The following is a 15,426-nucleotide window of genomic DNA, read 5'->3' on the forward strand; positions in this document are numbered from 1 at the left end:
AGCGCCCTTGAAAGCTGAAGACGCCAATAGCCCTGTTGGGCCGCTGCAGCATCACGTTGCCGAGCCCGATCTCAACGCTTGGGAAAGTATCGACTGGGCTGCTCTCAATTTGGGCCTCGACGACCCGAACCAAGGACACGCAAACAACTCTGACAATGGAGGCGCATCGGCGGATCCGCAAGGCTCCGGGGGACCCGACGAATCATCTTATGCTTTCGGGAGTGGCTACGGATTTACATGTATGTACAACTTCGAGCGCTCTAAACTTTTACTAATACCCGCGTTGCTGGGTGCTAACCTTCTTGGCGAATACACAGGGCCTACGACGCAACATCCTTATGCACACTGGATGAACGGATCGCAAAACCATCACGAACAATGAGGAAGGCTTTCAAATGCTTTGCATGCTCGACTGTGGATGCATACCTCTTCACTTGATCACTCGATCTCCAGTACTATAATCCACAACTACCTCGACGCCGGCACGGCTACCAAGCCTGTCGCAGCAGCCTTGGTCGGTGTGCCATATAGCCTAGACTATGTCCAACTGTAGTCGTTTTGATGTGGATCGTACTGCTCGCTAAAGAAATGATGCGGAAGCGCAAAGATGCGGAAAACTTGGCCTACATGAAAGAGCATTGAGGGACTGAGGTTGCTGGGGAACAGCAGAATTCTGGCATGGTGCTGAGTATCTCAATATACTAGAACTCTGGTTAAGGGAGACGTCATACAGGAACAGATGGAACAGATGTTGACAGAATCACAAGGCAATGTGCACTTCCAAATTAACAGCTTTGTATGGGTATTCATTGTTGGTCGTGAATGGGTTGGACGAATCCAGTCTCATCCCCTTCAGCCCTTTGAGGGCTAACATGTAGCTGAGGAGCACATACAACTATGTGCAGCCAATCGGTCTAATAAAGATGCCAACGCCTATGCTTTCGCCAGCTTAATAACAAGCTCAATCCCCGCCTCAGCAAAAGTCTCGCTAACAACCCTGGGTGGCTTATACGCCTCAAACGCCCCAGAAGCCTGCCCTTTGCTCGCAACACCCGCCACTTCCGTTAGCCTCAAACACGTGAGCTCAGTCAAAAACCCTCTACCCGCTAGTTTCATCTCCGCAAACTGCGTTATCCAGTTCAACCCCTTGGGCGGCAGCGCCTGAGGCAAACGCCTAAACTGCGCGCGGCCCTCGCCAGTGGCGAAGATAGCTTCGGCGGGCATCGGAAACTGGATTTCTAGTTCGCGCACCGAGGGAGGGATGTGGGTGTATGCTGCTGCGGCACAGCGGTCTTGTTTCTGCCAGATCCATGTTTTCTTGGCGGAGTTGGGGAGGTCGTGGGCGTTGGTGTAGAACAGGGATGAGGTTACGCGGAGGACGCGCAGGTTTTTGAGGAAGGTGAAGGAGGCGGTGAAGGGGGGGTAGGGGTGTTCTCTGAAGTTGGCGGAAGGGGGTTCGAGGAGGGAGAGTTCTTTTAGGCTGGAGGGCAGTTCTGGGTAAGCTTGCAGGACGTCGATGACGGTTTGAGGAGTAGGGGGCGTGGGTCGAAACCATGGTGGTATAATGTCCCTTTGCCAGGCGTACAAGCAGTTAATGGTTAGGTGCAGTGACTCCGTCTTTTCAGATAGGCGTAGCAGTTTCCCCAGAGCGAGAGGGCTGATTTGAAAGGTCCCAGAGTTGAAGTGTCTGAGGTTGGGAAGGGAGTCGGGTTCGGGGTCGAACCAATTGTGAATGATGCGAAACACCTTGATATCGGATTCAGGGCTTTCATGCCAGGGCGCCGGGGTTTCAATCAGAAATGTTTTCAAAGTCGGGATCTGGATGAGTTCACGGAGGATCCTTAACGTCGGTGTCTTCAAAGTGACGGTCTCGATGGGTTCATCTTCGAGTACCGCCCAGAGTTGCTTCATGCAGATGTTCTGGTAAGCATGCCATCTCGAACCCTTCAGCCGGTCTATGACCGTCACCTCGATGCTTCGCACGTTCGGCAGTTTATCAAAGATGGTGATGGCTTGCTCGTGGACGAAAAGCGGTAGGCCCCACTCAGCGTCTATCCGAACGTGGCGTACATGTTCTGCTAGCTGTGGCGCCTTCTCGATAGCCTGGAGAAACAAGGCAATCGTGTGCTGCCGAGCCGCGACATTACCATATGCCTCGTGCTCCCTGTATTCTTTTGGGATCTGATAGTCTTCTAGTGGCAGGAAGACTGGGGGTAGTAATGGACGGGGTTCCCGTCGATACTGCAGCGGCTCTTCATCCGGATCCTGCCGATCCTGGGGTGTCGGTAGGTGGCTGACTTCCGCAGCATGCCCGCCTTGAACGAATGGAGGGGCCAGGGTTGATTGTACAGGGAGGTCAATCGACTGGAATAAGAGGCGTTGGGCGGATTTGTGAAAGACTCGGTGCGTCTTGATCAGACTCAGCAGATCCTTTCGATCCACATCCTCGAAGATTTGATCCAAGACGTCGTTTGAAAGCGTGGTGATCATGGGTTTGGTCATGTTTCTGGCGACTGAAACGTCGGTTTCTGAAGGGTAAGATTGGGTATCGGGTAGAGTGGAGGGATTGCGGTTGAGCTGATATTGATTCTCTTATGGAGGGGAAAAGGGACTTATGTAGCTACTCGAGTGAGGGTTTGCCTGTCATTCACACGGACCTTGGTAATTACTCGTCATACGGCCCTCATTGGAAACGCGGTGAAAGTTGAACATTTCGTGTGAAGCGATGTAACGAGTCATCGTTAAAATCACCCCTCTTGTTGTGACTGTGAGTTCAGTATATGTAGGCCAGCAATGTGAATACTCATTGTGTAATGTGTGAGGTTGATGCATTGAGAGATGCTAAATGTCGCATTCGTCGACTATCACGTTGCCTGCACACCAGGCCCCGGCGGCGCCGACTTAAATTCCGTCTTGCCTCTGATTTGAATTGTCAATTCGATCCCCCTATCCGCAAACGCCTTCTTCAATTCATCAGGCGGGTCCCAATCCATCGGCTCCGCACACCTGACGACCCTACCCCTATCACTGACCACATATTTCAGCTCCAGCACCTCCACCTTCTCCAATCGAGGAAATCGCGAAGGATCAGCAGCGGCAATCTCGTATATCCAGTTCCAACACGGTCTCATTTTCATTTTGATCTCGTCGGACGTCATGCGGAAGAAGGCGGCACGGTATCCATCACCCACGGCGAAAATGGCCGCGCTACCACTAAAGTCTACTCGGAGCGAGGAAAGCGATGGGGGCAGTAAGTGGACGATGGATGGGCGTACTATTTCGCCTTTCCATAGAAAGCCCTGGCGACCCTGCATGGCGTTATATGCCGAGTTTGAGAACCAGCAGCCAGACGATATGTGTAGTTTTTTGAGGGAAGTGAGACCGGAAAACGGCATGAGAAGAGGGATCCAGTCGCATTCCCATGGACTCTTTTGGTCCTCCAGTATCGTGAAGTCGGTCAGGGTTTTCGTTGCGTAGAGCAGACGATGGGCCAAGGCGGCGAGGGTATTGCGTTGACACAAGTATATCTTGACGTCGAATTCTCGGAGCGTGATGTTTGGGTATTGTTGTGCGATGATAGGTGAGGTGCGGAGTATGCAATCGTTGATGATGAGGCTAAGACCGATTTTTCTTGCCGGCCTCAGTGAGTTGAGCATGTCCATGAGTTTCGTATAGTCTTCCACGGCTCCGCGCGTTTTCTCTTCGAAATTTTCGATAAGCTCCTGCTTAGGACTTTCGGGGAAGGGCCGAGCGTTGATTTTGAGCGTGACGTGTTGGACCGCTGGAAGGAAATCCAGGATGTCCTGCAATGTGTTTTCTAGTCGGAATTGTGCCCGGCTGTCGAAGACGAGCTCAAGATAGCGTATGGGTCCAATGGGTTTACCAGACGGTGTATGGGCCAGACAAAGCTCTTGGAGAAACTCTGTGCACGCTTCGTGTGCACCGTTTCCGCGGACAAGGATTCTTCGAACGGAGTTGCGTACTGTGTTTGCCGCTGGAGCGAGCTCTGGATAGGCCTTGCTGACATTTTTGAGCGTTTCGTGGTCGTCTACAAAGTACTCGAATATGGTCGTGAGGATTTCGGTGGGTATTGTGGTGATTTTGGGGGTCGCCATGTTGTTCGTCTGTGAGGGTGGCTGCCTAGAGAAGACGTCGGATTTCAACAAGTTGCGCGAAAGAAATCTGAGGGTGTCCTGCAGCATATTATGCCGTGACTATCGGATGTTTCCAAGAGAATCCGTCAATGTAGGTGCCTAAGTACTTCATGCACATGGAGGTTGACGTAAGGCGAGATGCGCTGCTGACTAGCGTCATGGGCCGCGGTTACCTCTTTTGTTCACCGCGCTGATCCTAGCGCTGGCTTGTGAGCACGTAGTGTAATTAGCATCACTGTTTTGGTTCGAAAAGCGAGGTCTCACTTGCTTCAAGCATCTTGTGTTCCATGTATCTATTCGCTCGCTATCGAAATCGCCTAGTATATGCTACATAATGTGCCAAGAAAGCCTCCCTGCTCGTGACTATGTCGCCTGCAAAGCTGTAGATTATACTATCTACAATGTTAGCAGTTCAGTCCAGAACTATAGCCTTGTCGCTACTAGCAACTATCCATGTATAGCCCATTCTCCCCGCCTGTCAAATGCTGTGTTGAGAGACCCCGCTATGCTCTGATAGGTACTGTGCGAGCGAGATTACACCAAGACGAAAAGTTGCTCAGGATATGGATGAGGAAACGCCGAAATGTGGAAAAAGAGAAAAGTGCCGTGGGGATCGGGTACAGAAACGGAGGGTATGGTAGTCGTAATTGGGCGTGAGAACGATCGAGAAATCTGGGTGACAACAGGACTGCGTCTATCGGCCACCTGCTTCGAGTTGTCCTGGAGTTGGCTGCTGCGAGACAGGGGTTTCTCCAGTGGCACCGGCGCCACGGTTGCGGCCGAACCAGCTTGAGAAGCCAGGGCCTTGAGTTCGGTTGAGCGCCAGCCTCGATCGCCATCCTTGGTTCTCGCTAGTCTGCCCTGTCGCTTGGGAGGCGTTCCCAGCCACGCGCTCGCGGCGAGTAGGCCGATTTAGTCGCCCGAACCGATCACCACCTTGTCGCTGCTGGAAGTCTGAGTTGATGACCATGACGCGAGACCTAGAGAACGGGTTGGTGGAAGTCCAGACCGCCTGCGGTGGTGATCTAAGACCAGCAACTGAACGGCGACCAGTAAGAGGGTCAACTTCTCCTTCAGGACGGGGCTTCGGAACGTAGTAGTCGGCTTTGCAGAGAGGGCAGCAGGCGCGGCGACTCGTAAGCCATGGGTCGACACAGCTGGCGTGGAAGGCGTGGCCACAAGACAGTCCACGTACATCGTCGTCATCTTCCAGGGTATCCAGACAGATGGCGCACGTGTCTCCCGGCTCGGCCAACATCTCGGGTGCAGCGGCAGTGCTGATGGGATCCTCTTCGTCGTCCGAGTCGTCCTCGCGCTCGCGCACGTTGGCCTGGGGTGTACCACTTTGCCCTTGAACGTTGTCCGTCTTCTCCGAGTTCAACTTGTCGGCGACCTGCTTCTCAAGGTCTTGCACGTGCTGACTCTTCCTGCTTTCGACACTTGTTCTCGGGGGAGCGACGGGGTCGGTAGAGGAGGCCGGGGCATTGAGGTCGTTGCGGGCCATGGAGAGGGCAGTGTCGGTTCGCGGTCCTGGACCTTCGTCCTGGGCACTAATGACACCTTCGACATCCTTCAAGCTTGCTGCTCTGCTCTGGGGCGCCGTCGCAATGCCGCCGTTAGCTGGCAAGCCCTCGGTCTCGCGACTTGACTTCCATTGCTTATACTTGGTCAATGGGAACCGCTCGTTGACCTCGTCCATGGTCATCAGCTTCTTCTCCCTCCTTCTCCGGTGCGGGCGAGGCATGTTGGTCATATCGATTGGCTCGCCATCTGCAGCAGCCTGGGCCGCGCGACGGCGGTTGTATCGGAAGCAGTACTTAACACCAACGATAATCCTGAGCGCAGTCAGTACGAGGAGCAGCAGCCGAGCCAACTGCCATTGCCTACCATAAGTTTGTGAAGACGACACCGAAACCCAGGGCAACGAAAAAAAGCAGCGGCGAACTGGTGGGCCCGTTGCTGTTGTTGTTGTTGCTGCCGCTGTTGTTGGCGCCGTCTGTTGGGGTGGCCTGCTGCCGCGGGAAGAGCACAACGTTGGACATGGTGGGCTGCGACGAGTCTGCTATCCCATACGCCGATTTACTGTCGCACTGTCGTGAAGGACACCGAGTCAGCGATGCGCGAGTGAGGCCGGATGCGGCGAGCCTTGCGGGAGGTGAAACGGATCAGGAGGCGACTGGACACGACGGCGACAGAGTATCTTTCGCGTGTGGAGTAGTTGCGATAAGTTGGAAGTGGCGGCGGGAGGGCTAAGGAAAGGGCCGGAGAAGGTGATGAATCGGTGATGGTGACGGCAACGACTGCGGGCGTGGCGATGGAGAGTCGGCTCCCTAGAGGCTGTAGTCGTTCGCAGTGACTGCCCGTGCCACAATCGCTAGCGGTGAATTGGGAACGGATCGTTATCGGCCATGCGATGCGAAGAGCGCTGGTGGTCAAGCAACAGACTCGGCGGGATGGTCAGGGAAGGGCAGTGAATGCGAGTGCGTGGCCGAGGGCTGAACGGGGGAGGTGCCGGTCTTCAGGCGGATAAAGGCCGCAGAGGCGTCGCTAACGTCGCCGGCAGGTGCCAAGGATGACCGGCAACCAGGCCCATCAATGATGATAGTAGGAGGTTAATGGTACGCCAGTGTGGCGTTCGGGGCAGTGGCGAGTGGTAGGTATGAGGTTGTTTGTATAATGAGGGGGAGCGTCGTGAATGCACTGGGTGTTGCTTGCGATTCCACCATGCACATGTCACAGGCGCTGTCCGCGCAATGCACCCCGAAGCAGGGTTTCTGCTTTGGGCCGCATGGATGCCGTCGCATGCAGGTGCTATCACACTGTAAAATTGCTGACAGCCTGATGCGGTGATGCATAATCAATACGACTGCATTCACTCACTACTACAACTGCAACACAGTCTCAGTCTCACATCGCAGGACCAGAGTTCAGCGTCGCAAGACAGGCCGTCCGCTCACTATTGCGTAGACATGTCGGATCCCTGCCCTTCCGGTGGAGTCTTCCCCGCTAACAAACTGCGCGTATCCACATGAACATTGTCCACCACTGGCAGCTGCCCGACTCCCCTGCTTCTGCACCATTGTCTCTGCTCGGCATATCTTGGAACCATCTGGACGGAACGCCTTTTTCACTTACCGTGCGACTCCCTCGATCATCACTGCCAAAGCCCGTCCAACGTCACTAGTTCGCTCTTCAAGCACTGCACTGCCGCAACCATGGCGGAGACTGCCGAGCCCAACCCAATCGTCTTCTTCGACATCACCCTAGGAGGTATGCATCCACCCATGTGACCCAGTAGTGGCTACCCCTCACCCCGCGCCATCTGCTACGCGTCTTTCTTGGCCTAGCCCACAGTTGGGCAAACGCCCGCGACCCGACCATGGTGACTGACATAAGCGAACAGGGGAGAAGCTGGGGAGGATCAAGATGGAACTGTTCAGAGATGTAGTCCCAAAGACTGCGGAGAATTTCCGCCAGTTCTGCACGGGCGAGACCAAGAACAGCCGGGGGCAGCCGCAGGGCTACAAAGGCTGCAAGTTCCATCGCGTCGTAAGTAGCATCACAGTGCACTATCTTTCAGATGCTGAATGAACATAGATTAAGGGTTTCATGATACAAGGCGGCGACTTTGTAAATGGCAACGGAACTGGCTCAAGAACTATCTGGGGGACTGAGAAGTTCGCCGATGAAAACTTCACCCTGAAACACGACAAGCCCGGTCTTCTGTCCATGGCTGTAGGTTTTCGCAGCTTACCTGAAATCCCATGCTGACTATTGCAGAACTCAGGTCCCAACACCAATGGTTCCCAGTTCTTCATCATCACTGCGAAGAATGGCACCCCTCATCTGAACGGCAAGCACGTTGTCTTTGGCAACGTCATCGAAGGCATGGACGTTGTCACCAAGATCGAGAATACGCGAACAGTAGCCAACCCGGAAGGAAAGCCAGTGCAAGACATTGCCATTTCACAATGCGGTGAGATGTGAGCTCGTAGATCATACAACAGAAAGACGCCAATCCTCGAGGTAAGATCTCAGGTAGGATCTAGAGAATCTATTATAAGCCTGAAACTCATTGTTTGATCAAACGAAGCGCGAAGAAGAACAGTGCGTGGTGGGGCCAGCGCGAGTAACCAGTCTGTATCGACTTCGCGAAGCTGTGGTTATCCAACCCTGATACAGGCAAGCGATGGATAGGAAACTTAATACATTTCTACGATTTCAAATGAATCGCATCATTCGTTATTGCAGTGATTGGGTGTTGGATCGGCGAACCATGGTGAACTACTGGCTTACCTAAGTGACCCGCTGAAATTCTCTCGGGCTCAATACTTCGCAGCACAGTCGCGTGCGTTCACCCCCGCTGTCCTCACTGCCAATTTCACCAGCCCACCGACGGACGACAATCTCCCACACCTCGCGCTCCTGCTCAGATGTAAACCCTTCGCCAAACACATTGCCCACAACATGGTCGCTCTTGCCACAATGAACAGGACTCTCGGCACCGCCGCCCCGAGCGCGGGTGGCAGCCTCAAACGCAAGCAAATCGACAACTCGTCCGACGCCGAGAACGCGACCCCAGACACGCTCAAACGCCGCCGAGTCACCTTCGACCCCGAAGTCAACGTGCGGATACTGAGCGAGCACCACGAGAAGAGTCTGGAGCTGGTGGGGGAGGAGGTGCGGCGCGCCATCGAAAGGCATGCGACTGGCGACAAGGCGGCCTACGATGGGCTCAAAGCCCTCTTCAAGGAAGCACCAACGTCCACAGGTGCACCTCTTTCGCGACTTTTGCAGAAATACCTCATCGCACTCACCGAGCACACGCCAAAACTCGACGGCAACTGCAAGGGCCTGGTGCATGCCGTCATCGATTGCAGTTGGATAGCGCGTAATGAAGATTTTCTGCGCTCCTACCGAATGTTCCTACGCAGGCTGCTGTCAGTGCAGTCCAGCTACATGTCGACCGTGCTGCAGATGCTGGTCGACATGTTCCTGAGTGCGCCTTCCGTCAACGCCAGGCAGCAGGACGACCCACCGATCCAAAGAGTCCGCCTACAAGCACGCGTACACGAGACCCTCATGGGCATATTACAATACAGTCCGATGGCGAGCTCCTTCCTCGCGCCCGTCATCTCTAGCACTTTCCCCTTCTCCAGCGACACCGCAAAGGTCCACGTCGAGTACATCCGGAACATCTTCAAGGTCACAGAGTACGCGCCGGAGATCAGAGGCGAGATCTTGGCACTCGTCACGGACAAGCTATGCAAGATCGACGCGCAGATGCAGGTAGACATGGAAGAGATTGACGACGACCTGGAGGAGCGACTCATGGATGGGGCCATCAACGATGAGGAAGACGACGACGACGTGAGCGATGACGGCTCCGTATCGAGTGAAGAGAGCCTCGACCCGGAAGAGCAGCGACTCAAAGACATCAAAGACATGATGCTCAAGCTCGACACCGTCATGGATGTGCAGTTTTCCTACTACGACTCTGTTTTCGAACGGAACGACTATCAAGAGATGGATCGCACTTACCAAACCCTCATCGCGCAGTTCCAGTCCATCATCATCCCGACCTACCGCTCACGACATACTCAATTCGTGCTCTTCCACTTCAGCCAGATCTCGACAGAATTCATGGGGCGGTTCGTAGACACCTGCTCGCACCTGGCTATAGATAAGAACCGACCCCCGCTACTACGCTCAGCCGCATGTGCCTACCTCGCCTCCTACATCGCGCGCGGCGCTCACGTTCCTGGCTCCATCGTTCGCGATGTCTTCGACACACTATGTGTCCAGCTTGAGAGCCAGCGGAAATCGCACGAGCCCAAGTGCATCGGTCCCGACCTACGACGGTATGGCACATACTACGCCATCGTGCAGGCACTGCTATACGCCTTCTGCTTCCGATGGCGCGATCTCATCGTCACACCCGACGGCACGTTGCCCACCGACGCAGACATCATGTACCACGAAGGCGACTTCCAGTGGCACCGGTCGACCCTCGAAACCATACGCCGCAACATCTTCTGCAAGCTGAACCCACTCAGAATCTGCGCACCGGAAATCGTCAAGCAGTTCGGCCGCATCGCCAAGCACCTCCGCTTCACATACATCGATACGCTGGTAGAGACAAACAAGCGTGTACGACTGTCCCGCAGTCTGGCCAGTGGGTACCTCAACGGTATCGGCGGCCGAGAGACTGCTCTCACAAGCAAGAAGGGCGAGGAGGCCTTCCTCCTGGACGCATACTTTCCTTTCGACCCATACGTGCTCCCACGGAGCAAGCGCTGGGTCGAGCACGACTACGTAGCATGGCGGCCGGTACCCGGTATGCCCGTCGAAAAAGACGACGATGATGAAGATGAGGAGGACGAGGACGACGATGACGATGACGAAGATGATGCTGATGATGACAGCGACAGCACATCAGAAGCGGAATCCGAGGACGAAGATGGCGTCGCAAACCCTGACGACCTTGACGACGGTAGTACGGAAGCTAGTCTATGATGAATCTCTTGTGCATTGCATTTACGGCGTATATTGGGAACGGGAAAGCATCAAGAGCAGCGATTTCCTGCTCGGCGCTGGTCTGGGAACAAAAAGGGCATAGCTTGGGAGCGTCTCTTTTATGATTGACGGCCTGCTTCACATATGGCCTGGGTATCTTTGTTGGTTGAGCTTTTTTCTACATGTATGATTGAGCGTTTGATATTTGGGTCAGCTGGTTGATTGCCTGGTAGAAGCACATCTACGTTTATACATACTCAAGAGAGAATGGAATGAAAAATTTGATAATCAGAATTACTCGGTTTGAAGCTTTGCTTGTTGGTGATGGTGAGACTGGCGTTGTCGTCAATGTCCATGTTATGGTCACGATAGAGTGGCAGGCTGAGCGTTTCTTCATGTTTCAATTGGAATATATCGTCTCAGTCTTTCCTTAGCGGGAAAGAACAATCCGGATAAAGTCCATCACAGACCCTACGATCAGACATCCAGCCCAACTCCATCCAGCAAAGACTGCTTAGTGTCGCCCAACGCCTCATTTCCATAACCAGCATCATTTTATCGTAAATTCATGCAGGCCCCCTCAGCCTAACAGTACCCCCTCTCATCTCCTCATCCGCACCTTCATCATCATCCTCGCCTTCGCCTTCCACATCCTGTAAGCGCATCGCCCTCAACAGGTCCCTACTAGCCCTCGTGCCGTCCCTCAACTCCACCGCACTCTTCAGCAGCATATCAGCCATAACCCTTGCATCCATGTCCACGCCCAACAGCGCCTCTACTTCAGGGCCAGTCGGGACGGGGAAATCGACGAGCGGCTTCCCGTTTGGACCGACGCTGACGGTGGTGGACTTGCGGCTGTAGCGCGGGGCGTCTTGCTGATCAAAGTCTGAGGAGGAAGAGTACGTGTTGCCGTGGTGATACGAGTCATCGGTGTCGGAGTCGAGGGTGTAGGTCGTAGAAGTAAGGGTTGTGGATGTAGAGTCGGTTCTGCGCGAGGAACGGAGGGGGGCGGAAGCTTGGCCCATCGGACGACGTTGTGCGGCGAGGTTGAGGCGCTCGAATGTGTCCCAGAGGTCGTCTACGTCTTCTTCTTCGAGCGAGGTGTCGGTTGTCACGCTCATGGGAGGTGATTGGTCGTCGCTGCTTAGTCCGTAGGCCATGTTATGCGACCAGCCGTCCCAGATGATCTGCTGAGAGCGCTGGTTTCCGCGGTGGTACTGGCCGGAGCTGGGTGCTGGTTTCGCCTGTGACTGTACCTGGCTCGCTGAGCTGACGCCTCGAGCGTGCATGCTGGGGTGGTGTGGGTCCTGGTTTGTAGGATGGCCTTGCTCATCGTATTGCTGAGGTGTCAATAAGCCCGGCACGGCCTGGTTCGGTTCCGACTGCGACTTCATGTGGAAGGAAGCGCGGTGGTTGTTTTGTGATAGCTGTACCTGGTCCTCAAGGTTGAATGGGTTATCATTCATACGGTCGATTCCCGCTGTGACGATATCAGAGCCAGACGTGGATGGACGGTAGTCCTGCACCATTGCCATATCGAGGTCAATCATGGACGAACGAAGAGGGGATCCAGGCGCAGAGCTAATCATCTCGGGATAGTCATCAATAGGGTCAACAGGCGCTGTTTGGGCATGTCGCAGGGTTGGCCGGAAACCAGATGCGAGGATTGGTGAAGATGAGTCCGTCTTCGTGTGCTGACCGCGCCGTGGCTCCTTTGGGCTACCCATGGGAAAGGCAAAGTCTTGAGTCTTGCGATTGTCGTCCTGCTTGGGGAACGTCCATTCTTTCGTCTCGCGTCGTCGAGAGATCCGATTTGATGCGCGATTCCTGGGCTCATTATTGGCCTCTGCCATCGCTGCGTCGAATGTCCATTCTACTGTGCGTCGATTTGGCTTCTGAGGTTGCGCCGGAAAAGACCATTCCATTGTCTTGCGATTAGGCTGCTGTTCAGCAGGAAACGACCACTCCATCGTCTTTCGATTTGGTTGTTCCGACGGGAAGGACCATTCCATGGTCTTGCGATTTTCGTCATTCATGCTGGGGAAGGTCCAGTCTTTCGTGGCTCGTTTAGTCATCTCATCTTCCTCATTGAAAGCATCCCGGCGCTCCTCTTCTTCCTCCATCTCACGTATGATGCTCTTCATGCGGTTCGCGCGGATGGTCGGCACCTCACCCAGATCGATACTGGGTATCTCGTCTGCTGATGGCATCGAAAAGTCCAGGTCAATGACGGTCTCGCGGTTGGGCGCGCCAGGATTGAAGTCGCGTAGGACTAGATCGGAGGGAGGGCGACCATTCGGAGGATCTGGCATATCGACTGCGCTGTACCGGTATGGTGTCGTGTTCGTATCGAATAGCTTGTTCAGACGTTTCTGTCCTCGGACGATAGACTCCTCCTTGAACCTAGCCTGGAGCTGTTCGAATCGTCCCATATCTGCTATAGGTGGTAGACCCATTCCGTTGAAGCCCTGTCCGGCCCCACCCGCAAAAGGATCGCCAAATTGTGGTGCATGTTCCTGCTCGAATTCTTCTGATACATTGAAAGACCAGTCATCGTCGTCGTCGTCTTCCACTTCTGGGGCAAGCGGGTCTGGTGCTTGTGCACCGTATGGATTGAAGAGCGACTGTCGTGCACCGCCCTGTTGCTCCCATACATAATAGTCCTCAACTAACTTGACGAGTGACACTGTAGGATACATCTTGGTAGTGTCCGCAAGATAGGGGTGCTCAAGGATCTGGTCGGGTGTTGGTCGATCTTGCGGCTCTGGCTGGAAGACGAAAGCTAGGAAATCCTTTAGTTCTTGGGAAAAGCGATCACCTTCAAGCACAGGAACACCAGCCGTTGGCAAGTCGAACTGCCCAATCTTGTGATGAGGTGGATAACCGCAAGCCATCTCATAGACAGTGCAAGCGTAGGCCCAGATATCAACCTCGTTTCCGTAGGATATCTCCTTGGGTTGCATCAAGCTGTGCGGGTCCGCATCCTTGACCCATTCCTTTTGCAGTTCAGGCGCCATCCAAAATGGTGTACCGACGATAGTCGAGCGCTTCGATCTCTCCGGCTCCAGGGTGTTGGAGACACCGAAATCGCAAAGTTGTACCCGGCCGTCTTCAAGGATAAGAACGTTGTTGGCTGGATTTGGTCAGCAAAGGTTGAGAACGGCAAAACCAGCCCTACTCACATTTCAGATCTCGATGTAGCACACCAGCTTCATGGATGTACTTGAGACCTTGCGCCAATTCACGTGCAATGGGTATGATGAATTTCTCCGCCAGTCCAGGTCCAGGGTCCTTGGTCATAGCCGTAGGCTTCATCAACGTGTTGACACTACCACCACTGGCATACTCGCTGACAATCCAGAGTTCGTTATGGACAGGCCTGGCCTCCTCGATAATGTTGACGTAGGGTCTTGCCTTGCTGTCTCTGAGTTGCTGCAGGATATCAATCTCCTTGAGTGTGTCCTGAAGGTTCTTGTGTGTCATCTCCTCGTAGTCAACCTTATCGATCTCGATGATCTTGATGGCAACAAGCGCGCCGGTATTTCGACTCTTTCTTTGTAGTGTCAGCGAGTGTTCTGGGGTTCGCTGCATGATACCCACCCTTTGTAGACGCGGCCATATGCACCCTTGCCAATGAGCTCGTAGAAGTCGTATGGCGGTGGTTCCTCACCACCCCGCTTGGCTCTCTCTGCAACCAGGAGCTCCATATCCTTTGCTTGTTGCATTGCACGCCCTTTGGTGCCACCCATCATGGGCGGCTGCAGTCTTGCAGGTTCCATGTCTCTGAGGTATCTGTATACTTTGTCGAGGTGGAGCCGTTCGGTTGGGGCGTCCTCTTGCGGCTCGAAGGGCGACTCTGCTATGCGCTCCAACGGACTGTCCACTAGGGTTCCGGTTGTGCTCTCGAAGCTGGTTGCGATTGGTAGAGGCGGGGGCGGGCGGTCAGGTTGGCGTGGACGCCGACCGGGCGATATGTAATTGGTAGGGTCAGAGGCAGAGGCAGAGTGTCGGGCGGTAGAATTCGGGCGGCCAGGCTTGATGGTGCCGGGACTGGATCGTGATAGAGGTCGTCGCGGAACAGGCGTTTCCGGGAGGGCAATAGCAAGCCTTGGCTTCGGGGTAGGCGGGCACAGCGGGCTTCTGTGGTCTAATATCGGACTCGAGATATCGCGCTTGTCGATGGAAGGGGTGCGAGAGGAGCGGGAGGAGCGGGATGAGTTGGCTATCTTCCCTTTGATTGAGTCTGTCAGCTTGGAAATCGAAAAGGAGCGACTGGATCGTGTCGCCGGTGTGTTGTCCAGTGAGCGAGGCGGGGTCACCTCTCCCATAGGGATGAGATGGTCGCCATCGCTCACCGACCGCTTCAATTTGAACACCGCTTCGTCGCCGAGCATGGCGTTGTGGTGTTATTGCGGCATGTTGGTGTTTTGGAGACAAATCGCACTCACAGTTTTATTATGACGTTCCACGTTGTTTACCACAGGTGAATGCGGCTCATGGCGGGCAGGGTCGCGTGCGGTGAGCGTGGGTGTTCGTTCACATTCACAGCTCCACACTCCGGAGGTTTGGAAGGCCTATCAGCCAGATACGATCACAATTCAAAGTAGCGGAGAAGATGAAAATGATTAAACAAAGCGAGACGTAGAATTGGGCTGTATAGAGAGATGGGACGGCGGTGCCATCTGGCAGACATCGAAGTGTTGACGATGCGAAACATGGATCCAGGGTCTCGACGTTTCGCGCGCGGGTCACGCTA

The 15,426-nt window shown here is 54.4% G+C and overlaps 6 protein-coding genes across 6 annotated transcripts; 2 read left to right on the forward strand and 4 right to left on the reverse strand.

Moving 5' to 3' along the window:
• Positions 1 to 933: 933 nt before the first annotated feature.
• On the reverse strand, positions 934 to 2,502 carry J4E90_009439 (uncharacterized protein; the record flags this gene model as incomplete). The annotated part of the gene is made up of 1 exon (XM_051438958.1): positions 934 to 2,502. The coding sequence occupies one exon, from the start codon at positions 2,500 to 2,502 to the stop codon at positions 934 to 936; it is 1,569 nt and encodes a 522-aa protein (XP_051287035.1).
• A 362-nt stretch (positions 2,503 to 2,864) lies between these two features.
• On the reverse strand, positions 2,865 to 4,115 carry J4E90_009440 (uncharacterized protein; the record flags this gene model as incomplete). The annotated part of the gene is made up of 1 exon (XM_051438959.1): positions 2,865 to 4,115. One exon carries the CDS (start codon positions 4,113 to 4,115, stop codon positions 2,865 to 2,867), a length of 1,251 nt encoding a protein of 416 aa, XP_051287036.1.
• Positions 4,116 to 4,848: 733 nt separating this feature from the next.
• On the reverse strand, positions 4,849 to 6,196 carry J4E90_009441 (uncharacterized protein; the record flags this gene model as incomplete). Its single annotated transcript, XM_051438960.1, has 2 exons — positions 4,849 to 5,989; positions 6,042 to 6,196. The coding sequence occupies 2 exons, from the start codon at positions 6,194 to 6,196 to the stop codon at positions 4,849 to 4,851; spliced, it is 1,296 nt and encodes a 431-aa protein (XP_051287037.1).
• Positions 6,197 to 7,369: 1,173 nt separating this feature from the next.
• On the forward strand, positions 7,370 to 8,141 carry CYP3_2 (Peptidyl-prolyl cis-trans isomerase H; the record flags this gene model as incomplete). The annotated part of the gene is made up of 4 exons (XM_051438961.1): positions 7,370 to 7,424; positions 7,558 to 7,703; positions 7,752 to 7,889; positions 7,935 to 8,141. 4 exons carry the CDS (start codon positions 7,370 to 7,372, stop codon positions 8,139 to 8,141), a joined length of 546 nt encoding a protein of 181 aa, XP_051287038.1.
• A 480-nt stretch (positions 8,142 to 8,621) lies between these two features.
• J4E90_009443 (uncharacterized protein) lies at positions 8,622 to 10,670 on the forward strand (the record flags this gene model as incomplete). The annotated part of the gene is made up of 1 exon (XM_051438962.1): positions 8,622 to 10,670. The coding sequence occupies one exon, from the start codon at positions 8,622 to 8,624 to the stop codon at positions 10,668 to 10,670; it is 2,049 nt and encodes a 682-aa protein (XP_051287039.1).
• A 566-nt stretch (positions 10,671 to 11,236) lies between these two features.
• On the reverse strand, positions 11,237 to 15,064 carry J4E90_009444 (uncharacterized protein; the record flags this gene model as incomplete). The annotated part of the gene is made up of 3 exons (XM_051438963.1): positions 11,237 to 13,803; positions 13,853 to 14,223; positions 14,271 to 15,064. 3 exons carry the CDS (start codon positions 15,062 to 15,064, stop codon positions 11,237 to 11,239), a joined length of 3,732 nt encoding a protein of 1,243 aa, XP_051287040.1.
• Positions 15,065 to 15,426: the final 362 nt, after the last annotated feature.

Source organism: Alternaria incomplexa, assembly GCF_024043165.1.
Source record: "Alternaria incomplexa strain BMP 0042 chromosome Unknown scaffold_16, whole genome shotgun sequence".
Classification (NCBI taxonomy): domain Eukaryota; kingdom Fungi; phylum Ascomycota; class Dothideomycetes; order Pleosporales; family Pleosporaceae; genus Alternaria; species Alternaria incomplexa.